Source organism: Scyliorhinus torazame, chromosome 16, assembly GCF_047496885.1.
Source record: "Scyliorhinus torazame isolate Kashiwa2021f chromosome 16, sScyTor2.1, whole genome shotgun sequence".
NCBI lineage: Eukaryota > Metazoa > Chordata > Chondrichthyes > Carcharhiniformes > Scyliorhinidae > Scyliorhinus > Scyliorhinus torazame.
This window is the reverse complement of record NC_092722.1, coordinates 109397488-109409777: the sequence shown is the minus strand read 5'-3', so window position 1 is coordinate 109409777 and position 12290 is coordinate 109397488. Positions and strand designations below refer to the sequence as shown.

The 12290-nt window shown below is 44.9% G+C and overlaps 1 protein-coding gene across 2 annotated transcripts in view; it reads left to right on the top strand.

The window, feature by feature from the left end:
• arid5b (AT-rich interaction domain 5B) overlaps positions 1-12290 on the top strand; it is a 180449-nt gene that overhangs the window by 128757 nt on the left and 39402 nt on the right. For both annotated transcript variants that reach the window (XM_072478825.1, XM_072478826.1), the window contains 2 exons: positions 3339-3391; positions 8583-8680. In XM_072478825.1, coding sequence (XP_072334926.1) covers positions 3339-3391; positions 8583-8680 — 151 coding nt within the window. The remainder of the gene's footprint in view (positions 1-3338; positions 3392-8582; positions 8681-12290) is intronic.

Sequence of the window (12290 nt, the reverse complement as noted above, 5' to 3'; positions counted from 1 at the left end):
TCTGCACCTTGTGATGATAAAACATCCGAGCTTTCCGCAGTCTGCCTCAGCCTTTCTCATTTGAACATCTCCAGTATCTTATGTAGCCAAGAAATCGATTAGCTCCAGACAAAAGATGCATTTACATTGTTACAAAAACCAGTGCATGCATATTGCAAGCAGTTTGACTCTGTGCAGTGAATTGAATAGGTGAAGGGTATAGACTATCGAGCAATGTGGAGTGAATTGAACAATAGGTGGAGAGTATAGACTATCGAGCAACGTGGAGTGAATTGAACAATAGGTGGAGAGTATAGACTATCGAGCAACGTGGAGTGAATTGAACAATAGGTGGAGAGTATAGACTATCGAGCAATGTGGAGTGAATTGAACAATAGGTGAAGGGTATAGACTATCGAGCAATGTGGAGTGAATTGAACAATAGGTGGAGAGTATAGACTATCGAGCAACGTGGAGTGAATTGAACAATAGGTGGAGAGTATAGACTATCGAGCAATGTGGAGTGAATTGAACAATAGGTGGAGAGTATAGACTATCGAGCAATGTGGAGTGAATTGAACAATAGGTGAAAGGTATAGACTATCAAGCAATGTGGAGTGAATTGAACAATAGGTGAAAGGTATAGACTATCGAGCAACGTGGAGTGAATTGAACAATAGAAAATAAAGGATTTTGATCATACGCCAGCAATTTAAAGTTAGATGTAGCTGTGACAGTTGGATGATCCAGATATTTGATCTGAATATTGACTTACCATTTGGTTTACCTTGGTTAATGTTTGCCAAACGTTCAACAACCTTCTGTCCTGTTGTTGGTTGGTGTTGGTTTTGGTCACTGATAAGTATTACATTGTAAAGTGTGTTTTACTCGATGTCATTTAGTTTTGACCTCCGTAAAAGACAATAAAACACCGCAGATGATGGTTGTTATTCATCTTACTGGGAATTATTTAATTCAATATTGCACCTTTCTTCTGGCAAACTGGTACTATTGAAGAAGTACCTGGTGCTGCGGCACTAGGAAGCCACTGTTTGGGGCTACCAGCTGCCCAATCCGCCTAGTAACAGATCCATTGCACTAGTATGCTGGGAGAGCACCGAGACCAAAGGGGAACATTGGAAGTAGGAGCAGGAGTGGGCCATTCAATCCTTTGTTCCAGCTCTGCCATTCTACTAGATCATGGCTGGTCAACCATTTTTCTGAACTATCCCCATACCCCTCGATTCCTTTAGTAACTGGAAATCTATCGATCTCTGTCTTGAACATACTCTGTGACTGAGGCAGAGAAGTCCAAAGATTCACCCCCTCTGAGTGAAGAACTTTCTCTTCACCTCAGTCTTAAACAACCTATGCCTTATTTTGAGGATGTCTTCACCCCCCCACCCCCAGTGGAAACACCCTTCTTTCTTCTACCCTGTCTCACTGTAAGAATTTTGTAGGTTTTAATAAGATCACCTCTCATTCTTCTAGACTCCAGAGAATACAGGCCCATTCCCTCAATCTTTCCTCATAAAACAATTCTGCCAACCTAGCGATCAATCTGGTCAATGTTTATTACACTTCCTCAATGACAAATATCCTTCCTTGAGCAAGGAAACCAAAACTGAGAATAATACTCCAGGTTTGGTCTCACCAAGGCCTTATACAATTGCAGCAAGACTTTACTCCTATTCTCGAATACTCTTGCAATAACGACCAACATGTCATTTGCCTTCCTAATTGCTTACTCCACCTGCATGTTAGATTTCAATGACTTGTGAACAAGGACACCAGGTCCCTTTGGGCATCAGCCTCCCAGCGTGAAATCCGCTGTGTTCCTGTTTTCCCTACCACAGTGGATACTTCACATTTTTCCACATTATATTCCAGCTGCCATGTTTTTACCTATAGCTTAGTTCTAGTCCACTTGAAGCCTCTTTACATCCTGTCATAACTCACATTCACGTTTGTTATCAGCAAACTTGGAAATATTGGTACTCACAGCCAAATAATTGATATCGATTGCGAATAGCTGGGGCCCAGGCATTGATCTTTGTGCTACCCCACGAGTCACAGTCTGCCAACCTTAGTATGACCTGTTCGACCATAAGACGTAGGAGCTGAATTGGCCATTCGGCCCAGCGTGCCAGCTCTACCAGTGAACGAGATCAAGGTTGATCTGATATGATCATCCTCATCTCCACTTTCCCACCTCATCCCCATAACCCTCGATTCCCCTACTGATTAAAAATGTCTATCGCAACTTTGAATATACGTAACGACCCAGCCTCTGTCTGTTAACCAGTTCTCAATCCATGCCAGTATATTACCCCCAATTCCATGTGCTCTAACTTTGTATACTAATCACCTGTGTGGGAACTTACTGAAAGCCTTCTGAAAATTCAAATTCACCAAATCAGACCACCCTATCTTCCTAGACCAAAGTGGTCAAGTAACTTTCCCCCTCCCTGATGTGCCACAGTGTCTGCAGCTCAGCCTCCAGCTTAGTGACTCCGAGCCAAAGTTCCTCCAGGCACTCCCTGTAGACGTGTTTGCCCTGGATCACACTGGTGTCCGTGAGCTCCCACATTCTGTAGGAATAAGCTTTATTACTATTGGTGAAGAGCCATATTTTATGCACGAAGAACTTATTCAAGATCCATGTTGCTGAATAATTTGACTCAAGATGTTGTGGGACAGGTGTGAAACTTCTAGTACTGGTAACCAGGTTTGGATAAGGAGCGTTCTCAATCTGTCATCGGTGAAGCTGAAACTTTGTTAGTATCCACAGCACGAGTTAATGTCAACCGTAGCTCAGTTGGTGTCATTCACTGCCCTGGGCCAGGTGGTTGCAGCTTTGAACCCCACTCCAATCACTTGAGGTGTTGTCTTCGGTTGAATGTCTGCTTACTAGATGGACATCTGCTCATGATCTCACTCCTCTTGGTGGGACCTTGCTGTATGCATATTGGCTGCAGTGGTTCCTCCTTTACCATGGGAACTACAATTTAAAAGTACTGGCGAGATTTGGGGCATTTATATTACCCCTTTTGGGTAAAAGGGATAATATAAATATATGTCTTCGTTTCCTGGGAGCTTTGGCCATGGGGGCCCATCATGTTTACCTGCACAACTGACAAAGGCAAAATCTTGGACGCCCCTACATGAGGCAGTTATTAAAGACCCAGGGGTAACTCAAATTGTTCTTAAAGCGCTTATGTTTGATTTTTCCCCATATATATATTATAGGACAAATAGTTTACTTAATGCCGTCTCCTTGAGCTATGTAAATGCGTTCAGTTGCTTTTTTATTATTCCTCCATAAATCCTTATTTTTGCACTTATTGTACTTTCAACAGTTAACCTTTGGACCATGTTTCAAGCAGCCCAGAATCTAGGAGGATATGAAGCGGTAAGTCCGACGTTACCCTCGCTAACGATTACCGTTCTGTAACTTTAGCCCATTCAGCCTTGTCATTCAGCACTTTGTATAAATAAACAGCGGCTCTGACAAATTCTTCGAATGGCTGTAACCATTCTGTACGTGTGTTTATAGAATCGTTTTTTTTTTGCACAGCGGCTAGAGATTAGATCCAGATTTGGAGTGGAGCAGATTTATTGTAAAATGCTATAAGTGGAAAACACATGTAACAGCTCCTCTGTCAAGGAAAAAAAAAAGTGAGCTCTGTAATTTTTTCCCATGTTGCTTCTCAAAGGGAACAATTATAAAACCAAGCCAAGACTGGAGAAAGGAATTTTTTACTTGGCTGCTTACTTGGCATCTGTTAGTTTGTAATATGGGAAAGTATTAATGACTGCAAAGTGAGTCAGTAATGGTTGTTAAAGAATTGTAAAGGCCATTTGTCAATGGTTCCTTTGACAAGCTAATGTGGAATATTAAAAACCATCAATATAATGAGGAAGTAAGTCCACTTCTTTTACATGTCTGGTCAGTCAGTATTACACCAATATGATTGAGTTACAGTCTCTATATTGTATGGCCTTCAATTTTCTGGACAAATTGCTCAAGTTCTAACATAACAATTATTTGTACAGGAAGAAAATAGGTGTTTTAAAAAAAAACCTAAATCATCTTGGTTGTCATCCATGGCTGAGTCATAGTTCAAGTCCCACTACTGAAATGCAAGCACACAACCCAGACAGGGGCTTCAGTGCTGTGCTGAGGGGGTGCTGCACAGTTGGAGGTATCATCATTTAGGTGAGGCGCCAAAACCTATGCCCCTTCTGCCCTCACTGGAGGAAATTAAAGCGTGCAGAAGATTAAGGAGTGATCCAAGGGAGGTGACTAACGGATTCAGCAGAGTGAAGCTGTTTTCTCTGCTGAGGAAGCCCAGAACGAGAGGGCATAACCTTCAAATTAAAGTCCGGCCGTTCAGCACTTCTTCACACACACAGGCTAGTGGAAATCTGGAAGTCTGTCTCCCCAAAAGCTGTTGGGGTTCAGCTGGGTGAAAATTGTGGGAGATCGATTTTCGTTGGGCAAGTGGTAAGAGATATGGGGCGGGATTCTCCGGTCCCCCAGTCGTGTGTTTCCCAGCGGAGCGCCATTCGCTGACGGTGGGATTCTCTACTCCCACTGCTTGTCAATGGGATTTCCCACTGCAGCCGCCCCCACGCCGGTGGGAAAAGTGAATCGCAGTGGCCGGAGAATTGCAGCCATGATTGCAAAGCCGGTAAATGGACCTACGATGCAGATTAAGCTTGATCTAATTGAATGGCACAACACGCTTGAAGGGCTGAATGGCCATCCCGTGTTCCTGTGCTCTTAAAACAGCGAATGTTTTTCATCTTATTACTTGTTTTGTGAAGCCTTGCTGTGCTCAAATTGACTGCACTATTTTTCCAAATACCAGAAGTCAATGATTGATTATGGTGAACTTTGGGACTTCTCTGAAAGTGTGACAAGATTCAATCTAAACGCAAATTTTAATTTTACCGTAACCTCACCAGGTATTGCACATCTCTATCTGCGTGAATTATTATAGTTTTAATACTGTTGATAGTTATATAGAAAACAAAATATCTTTCATTGGAATGGGACAGGAGGACTTGTTTCGTTTTTGGAGAGGCAAATTTATTACAAGTGTTCCTCAAGGGAGATTTTTCTGAACGATCACAGGACTTCCCATCAGAGTGTAATGCTCGTCACTGTTTACATCTGATACAAGTGGAAGTTTCCATCTGCATTATGTTTGGATGTTACAATATTATAACTTGCAGCCTCCCCACCATCCAATTTGGGGGAATCCGTCTTGGAGGTTCCCAGGGAAGGGCTAATTTTCCCTGGCCATTTGCGCTGAGCTGGGATCCATCTGTTAAAGCGATTTCGCTAATATTTACTCTAAAAAGGTTAGAAGAAAGGGCAGCACGGTGGTGCAGTGGGTTAGCCCTGCTGCCTCACGGCGCCGAGGTCCCAGGTTTGATCCCGGCTCTGGGTCACTGTCCGTGTGGAGTTTGCACATTCTCCCCGTGTTTGCGTGGGTTTCGCCCCCACAACCCAAAGATGTGCAGGCTATGTGGATTGGCCACGTTAAATTGCCCCTTAATTGGAAAAAATTAATTGGGTATTCTAAATTTTTAAAAAAAGATTAGAAGAAATAAAACCACTCACTTCAGCGTAACTATCTTAAATACACAAACCGAGCCCCGCATGGACACCCCACCCCACTGGATATTCCTGACCCCAGCCGCACGGGTCTCTTTCCCCCCCGCCCCCCCCGGCCCGACATCACCAGGCACCCCACCCCCCGACCTGACAACCTTTCCCCCCCACCCCCCAACCAAACACACCCTTCACCCCCGCCCCCCCAACCAGACATTCCATCCCCCGTGACCTGACACCCTTCCTCCCGCCGACCTGATGTTTCAATGGGCCAAAATAACAAACAATTAATCAAACACATATCAAGCACATTACCAGTATCACTTTACAGGTATGAACTACGCTCTCAGTTAGAACTATAAAAAAAAACACACCGTCCTTTCCTCCCCGAGCTTCTTTGTACCTTTCTGTAAAGGCCTGTCATAGTCGCGATCTAGAACAAGAACATCTTTTTTACTCCGAGCTCACTGGGCTATTATTGATCCAGACGGTTAAAGCTCCTGACACTCACTCACCGTCTTCCCCCTCTTACTCACTCAGGGCTCTGGGATTGTCAGTCTCCAATACATTGGCTGAGGGTTGTTGTTCACTGACTGAGTGCCAGCAGTGGAGTCACCATACCCCCCGGTGGCCCTGATGTGTGTATGTGCCTGTGTCTACTCTCTGCTCCTGTCTCCACCCCTCTGGCACCGTTTCTATCCCCCCCCCCCCCCCCCCCCAAAATCTCAGACCCAGCGTCTCTCTCAAACATTCACCGTCAACATTTTTGTGTGTGCCTATGGATCCTGACCGCTCACAGGCCAAACGTCCGCCGGAGGCAGGCACGGATTTTTAAAAACCAGAAGGTCGGTAACGGGGCTCCCTGTCACACTCACTGTCGCTCCCCATTATTCTGTTTCTCATTCTCAGGGCTCTCCCTTTCACTCTCTTTCTCATACTAATTGCTTCCCATTTTTGTTTCTCTCTCCTTCTCCTACCTCCTGCTCTCACTCTCACTCTCTCTCTCTTTCTCCCCCTAGCTTTCTCCACTTTGCAAAATGTTAACCTGATCGTCACAATTTAAGTAGTTTCAGCTTCTAGAACATTTAAATATATTGAGCTGCAGTATTGCACACCAGGAAATCTCTGTTCATAAAATGAACAAGCAGGTGAGAATTTGTAATTTGTGAATTCACACACCTTAGTCTATCCGTTGTGGGGCAGCAGGGTGGCACAGTGGTTAGCACTGCTGCATCACAGCATCGGGGACCCGGCGTTGGTTGACTTTGTGGAGTTTGCACTCCCTCCCTGTGTTTGCGGGGGTTTCCTCTGGGTGCTCCGGTTTCCTCCCAAAGTCCAAAGATGTTCAGGTTAAGTGGATTGGTCATGCTAAACTGCTCCTTAGTGTCCAAAAAAAGGTTTAGGTGAGGTTACGGGGATGGGGGCGAGGGAATAGGTAGGGTGCTTTTTCAGTGGGTCAGTGTAGACTCAATGGGCTGAATGGCCTCCTTCTGCACTGTAGGAATTCTATGATTCTATATCATCAGTTTATTAGCAAAGCCCGCCTCAATAGTGAGTTGTACTTCCCCCGGAAGTTAAAAGCATAATTGCAAGTGAACAGATGCAAGAAGTAGCACTCTTGAAAACAATTCTTTTCTTTACTTTAATAATAGCAGTCCTTGTTGTCTGGGTTTAGTAATGAAATTCTATTGACAGATGCACCGTGCAATAGCCCATTTTCTCTGCATGATGCACTGTTCCCATACAAGGGCTTTTATGCAAATTTGGCTGCAATGGAACTGGGTTTCGCCACTGGTGTGAGGCCTAATTTTCTTTTTTGTCAATATGTGACTGAGTGTGATGTTGTTGTCTTTCAAAAATGCAATAAGTACATTAACTAGCAACAGTGCACATTATGACTGCAAATCTCTGAGAGGGAGCTGGAAATGTGAAGAGAATGCTTTGCAATGAACCTGATACATGACACAATATCAAAGTACTCTTAAAGCATTGTTCACACATTTCCTTACCTTTTGGAAGCTGGTACACGATTCACGGTGTGTTCACACTCCAGACTTACTATTGGGCCAGACCAATTGTGGGCTTCACACCCAGAGTAAGCAAGTGTTGATGCCTGAACGGACCCTGAACATTTAGTCTGCCTGTCCATCAAGGGAATTATGGATACTTGGCTCTGGGGTCAGTTCAGGCTGTGACACTGTGTCCAGGCTGCAGACAAAACCACTTCACATCGACGTTACTGCCATTTGCACGTAAACAGGAGCCGCTTAGAATAGGGCAGGAGAGGGGTGGGGAATGGGTGGCTTAAGGATTGAAAGGAACTCGGAGGAAAAACGTCATGTTTCAGTCCTTTTATTTGTTTTTAATATACTTTCATGGGATGTGGGCGTTGCTGGGCCAGTAGTTATTGTCCTTCCCTAATTGCCCTTGAGGGGGCATTTAGGATTCAACCAGATTACTGTGGGTCCGGAGTCACATGTAGTCCAGACCAGGTAAAGACAGCAGATTGCCCTCCCTAAAGAGCATTAGTGAACCAGGTGGGTTTTTACGACATCATAGTCATCATTAGACTTTTAATTCCAGATTTTTAATAACTTTAATTTTCATCATCTGCCGTGGTGGGATTTGAACCCAGATCTCCATCTTGCCCTGAGTCTCTGGATTACTAGTCCAGTGACAATACCACTACACCCCTGCTTCCTGTGACTCCTGCGAGATGACTCCTAATTGAAGAGCAGGAGATGGTCTTGTAGGGAGGGGGGAGTCTTGCTGCTTATATAATATCCAGTGAGGGTGTTATATGGATCCGGACATCTGGAAACTGGCAGAATATCTCCTTGCAGGATTTCAGAAACAATATTCTGAGTAATTCCAGTGGCCATTTTGTTAAATCAGAGGCAGTTCCTCACACTAGTTACTGCTCAGGCTCAGAGTGTAAATCCCAGGCTGCTAACTAACACCTTCACTGTGCTTGTGACAGATAACCGCACGTCGACAGTGGAAGCAAATTTATGATGAATTGGGTGGTAACCCTGGAAGTACCAGTGCAGCAACATGTACTCGCAGGCATTACGAGAGGTAAGGCTCTGACCATCGTGAAAAAGCTACGCTCTCACAGGCCTTAATGGTCGGGTCTTTCTCGACCATTAGTTGCAGAATGATTGTGAATTTCCGAAATCCTCTTGCATCAAATTTTAAAATCTCTCGGTACTGTTAGCGATAGGGTTGCTTTAATTCTAAAAACATCGAGGAGACTTTGCATTGGCTGCGGAGAATGAACCAGTTCTGGAAACCACCTAATTTCTACTCCCAGAAATGGGAGTGACGATCGAGTGGCTTCTATAACAGGTGGCGCTTGTTGAACTGGATGCTCGCTAACTGAAACACTAATTCATTCCTGACAGGGGATCTACAGCACACGTCTGACCCTCAGCGCTAGTTAATCCCTGGTGCCTGATCGCAGCGCTGGTTAATCGCTGGTGCCTGACCCGAGGTGCTAGTTAATCCTGGGATTTTGATCCGCAGTGCTAGTTAATACCGGGCATGTGATCAGCAGCGCTAGTTAATCCCAGGCATCTGATTTGCAGCGCTAGTTAATCATGGGTGTCTGATCTGCAGTGGTAGTTAATCCCGGACATGCGATCAGCAGCGCAAGTTAATCGTGGATGCGCTAGTTAATTCCACATATTGATCCATGGTAATGTTTGACCCTGTTGGGCTGAACTGGGATGCTGGTTAATCCGGCATGGATTAAAGGGCATCACAGTGGTTAGCACTGCTGCTTCACTGCGCCAGGACCCAGGTTCAATTCGACTTTGGGTGACTGCGTGCAGTTTTGCACACTCTCCCCGCATCTTTGTGGGTTTCCTCCGGGTGCTCCAGTTTCTTCCAACAGTCCAAAGATGGGCAGATTAGGTGATTGGCCATGATCGATGCGCGGGGTTACAGGGATCTGGTAGGGGGTAGGGTGCTCATTTTGAGGGTTGGTGCAGACTCGATGGGCCAAATGGCCTCCTTCTGCACTGTAGGAATTCTGTGGATTCAAGGAATGCTAAAGAATCCGGGGTGCTACTTCATCCCGGGTGACAATTTAGAAGTTTTCTCCGGTGCTGTTGTCTGAGAGCTTTGTGTGACATCAATCATTCTGAGTGCATCTTCAGGTGTGTGATCCAGGCTCGGACTAACTTCAGCTCCTTCTTTGATTGTATTAGATTTTATTATTATGTTTCTTCCTGGCGAGCTGTCAAATATGAAGATTATCTGCTCGTGGTGGAAACTGATAGATTGGCTTGATTTAGAGATTTTTGTTCCCCCCAGACAAACAGTGGCTAAATATGTAAAAGCTACTGATTCTAGCTTTGCTGTGTCGCTTTAAAATGATTAAATGGGCTGCTGGATTGTCGGGGTGTATTGTGCTTGGTTTTCGAATGTGCACCGAGCTCTCTGCTTATTTTCACAAGGTTTATTTTACATTCAGTACAGAATGAATTCATCTGATTTTCTTTGCTTGTGCTGTGGCTTTTCAATGTTGGATGGAAGCTTTTAGTTTAAGCAAAGCAGGAATAATTTAATGCTGATGATTTCACTAATATCCCGCAGGCTTTAACTGGCCCAAGCCTGCCTCCAGTTTGTGTTAATTCAAGTCGGCTCCCACATGCGAGAAGCAAATGTCTTAGTCAGCCTTAATTTGCTCAGAAACGATCCATCATTGTCAGAATTTATTACAAATTACCAGCCACTTGGCTAAAGTTCTTCACTGCTTCAGATTTAATTAGTTGGATTACTGATGATTAACTGTAAATCAGCATTGATGAGATGCTCTCTGTGAGCTTCTGTTAGGATTACGTTTAAAGTTAATTTTATTCAGCCCTGTAATTGGGTTGTAAACATAGATCTGTTTATGAGTTAATTTAAAAGACACAAACGGTGTCTGTAAATTATTGGAGGGATCTGTAATCAGCAAGTGAAGGAAAGCCAGCATTAAATAAACATCTTGATTTAGAACATTAAGCAAACTCTAGCATCTGAGTATTTAGTACTGTGCACTATCTAGAGTTGCAGATGGGATCATTCCCTTCGCATGTCTGGAAATTGGCACATTTATTGGGTCGTCCTCCCTTGTGATAGTCAATCTATCTGCCTGTCCAGCAATACAATGGTTTTCAAATGGTTGGTTGCCTGGGCCATAAACATTTGGTGATGTATCAGAGAATTAACTCAAAACCTTGGGTGGTCAGGTATTTGTAGTAACATAGAGTCTGCCTCAGAGAGTCACTAGAATAGGCCATAACAGACTGAAAGGAGTGACGTTCAAGACCTGTTCTAATAAAACCTTCCTGACTGGCAGTCACTTGTGTGCTTCTCCTTAAGTTAGTAACGCACAATCTGAATTTCTAAAAATATGTAGCAGTTACACGGAACGAGTCATTTGGACGAACTAACCCAAATAAAACCAGGCAGGATATGAATTGTTAAGTGGCTTTATTTTTCAGGCAGTAACTGAATATTCAGAGAATCCAACGTACTTAATTTGATCAGTTTAACTTGTCCTCGCGCGATAGTACAAAATAACCATTTGGTTACATCTCCCAACATTGGTGAGTTGTTTTACTTGACTGAATCAAGATAGCCTCTTAACTAGCTTCTTTACCATCCCCATCCTGGGAGAAAGTCTACAGTAATAACATTCTGACGATCAGTGTGCATCTCTGCCTCTGTTTTACATCCCTGTGTCCACGGCCTGAGGATAAAACCGTGCAACCATAGAATCTTACAGAGCAGAAGGAGACCATTCGGTCCATCAAGTCTGCACCAACCCTCTGAAAAAGCACCCTACCTAGACCCACTCCCAAACCCTATCCTTGTAACTGCGCATAGGCCCACTCCTCCATCCTATCCCAGTAACTGCGTGTAGGCCCACTTCCCCCACCCTATCCCAGTAACAGCACGTGGGCCCACTCCCCCACTCTATCCCAGTAACAGCACGTGGGCCCACTCCCCCACCCTATCCCAGTAACAGCACGTGGGCCCACTCCCCCACCCTATCCCAGTAACAGCACGTGGGCCCACTCCCCCACCCTATCCCAGTAACAGCACGTGGGCCCACTGCCCCATCCTATCCCCGTATCTGCGCGTAATCTGCACATGCCTGGACACTAAAGGGTGGCCAAATTTATCATGGACGGTCCATCTAACTTGCTCATCTTTGGACTGTGGGAGGAAACCGGAGCACCCGGAGGAAACACACGCAGGTATGGGGAGAAAGTGCAAACTACACAGACAGTCACTCAAGGCCGAATTGAACCCGGGTCCCTGGCACTGTGAGGCAGCAGTGCTAATCATTGTGCTACCATACCGATGTCAGAGAGCCCCTGTTAAGTGCCTGGGATGATGGTGGGTGAAGTGTTCCTCACACAGACTAATACAGCACACAAACAGCCTTTCATCCTAACCAGTGCATTAGATAAGAACATAAGAAATAGGAGCAGGATTAGACCATTCGGCCCATTGAGCCTGTGGCTGCCATTCCCTGAGAAATCTCTCAGCCTTAAATAGACCAGTGGTTCCCAATCAGTGTGCTGTGAACACACTGCCCTCCAAGTGTGCTGTGAAGACGTCCCCCAAACTTGCCGTGAAGACCCCCGCCAAGTGTGCCATGAAGACCCCCGCCAAGTGTGCCATGAAGCCC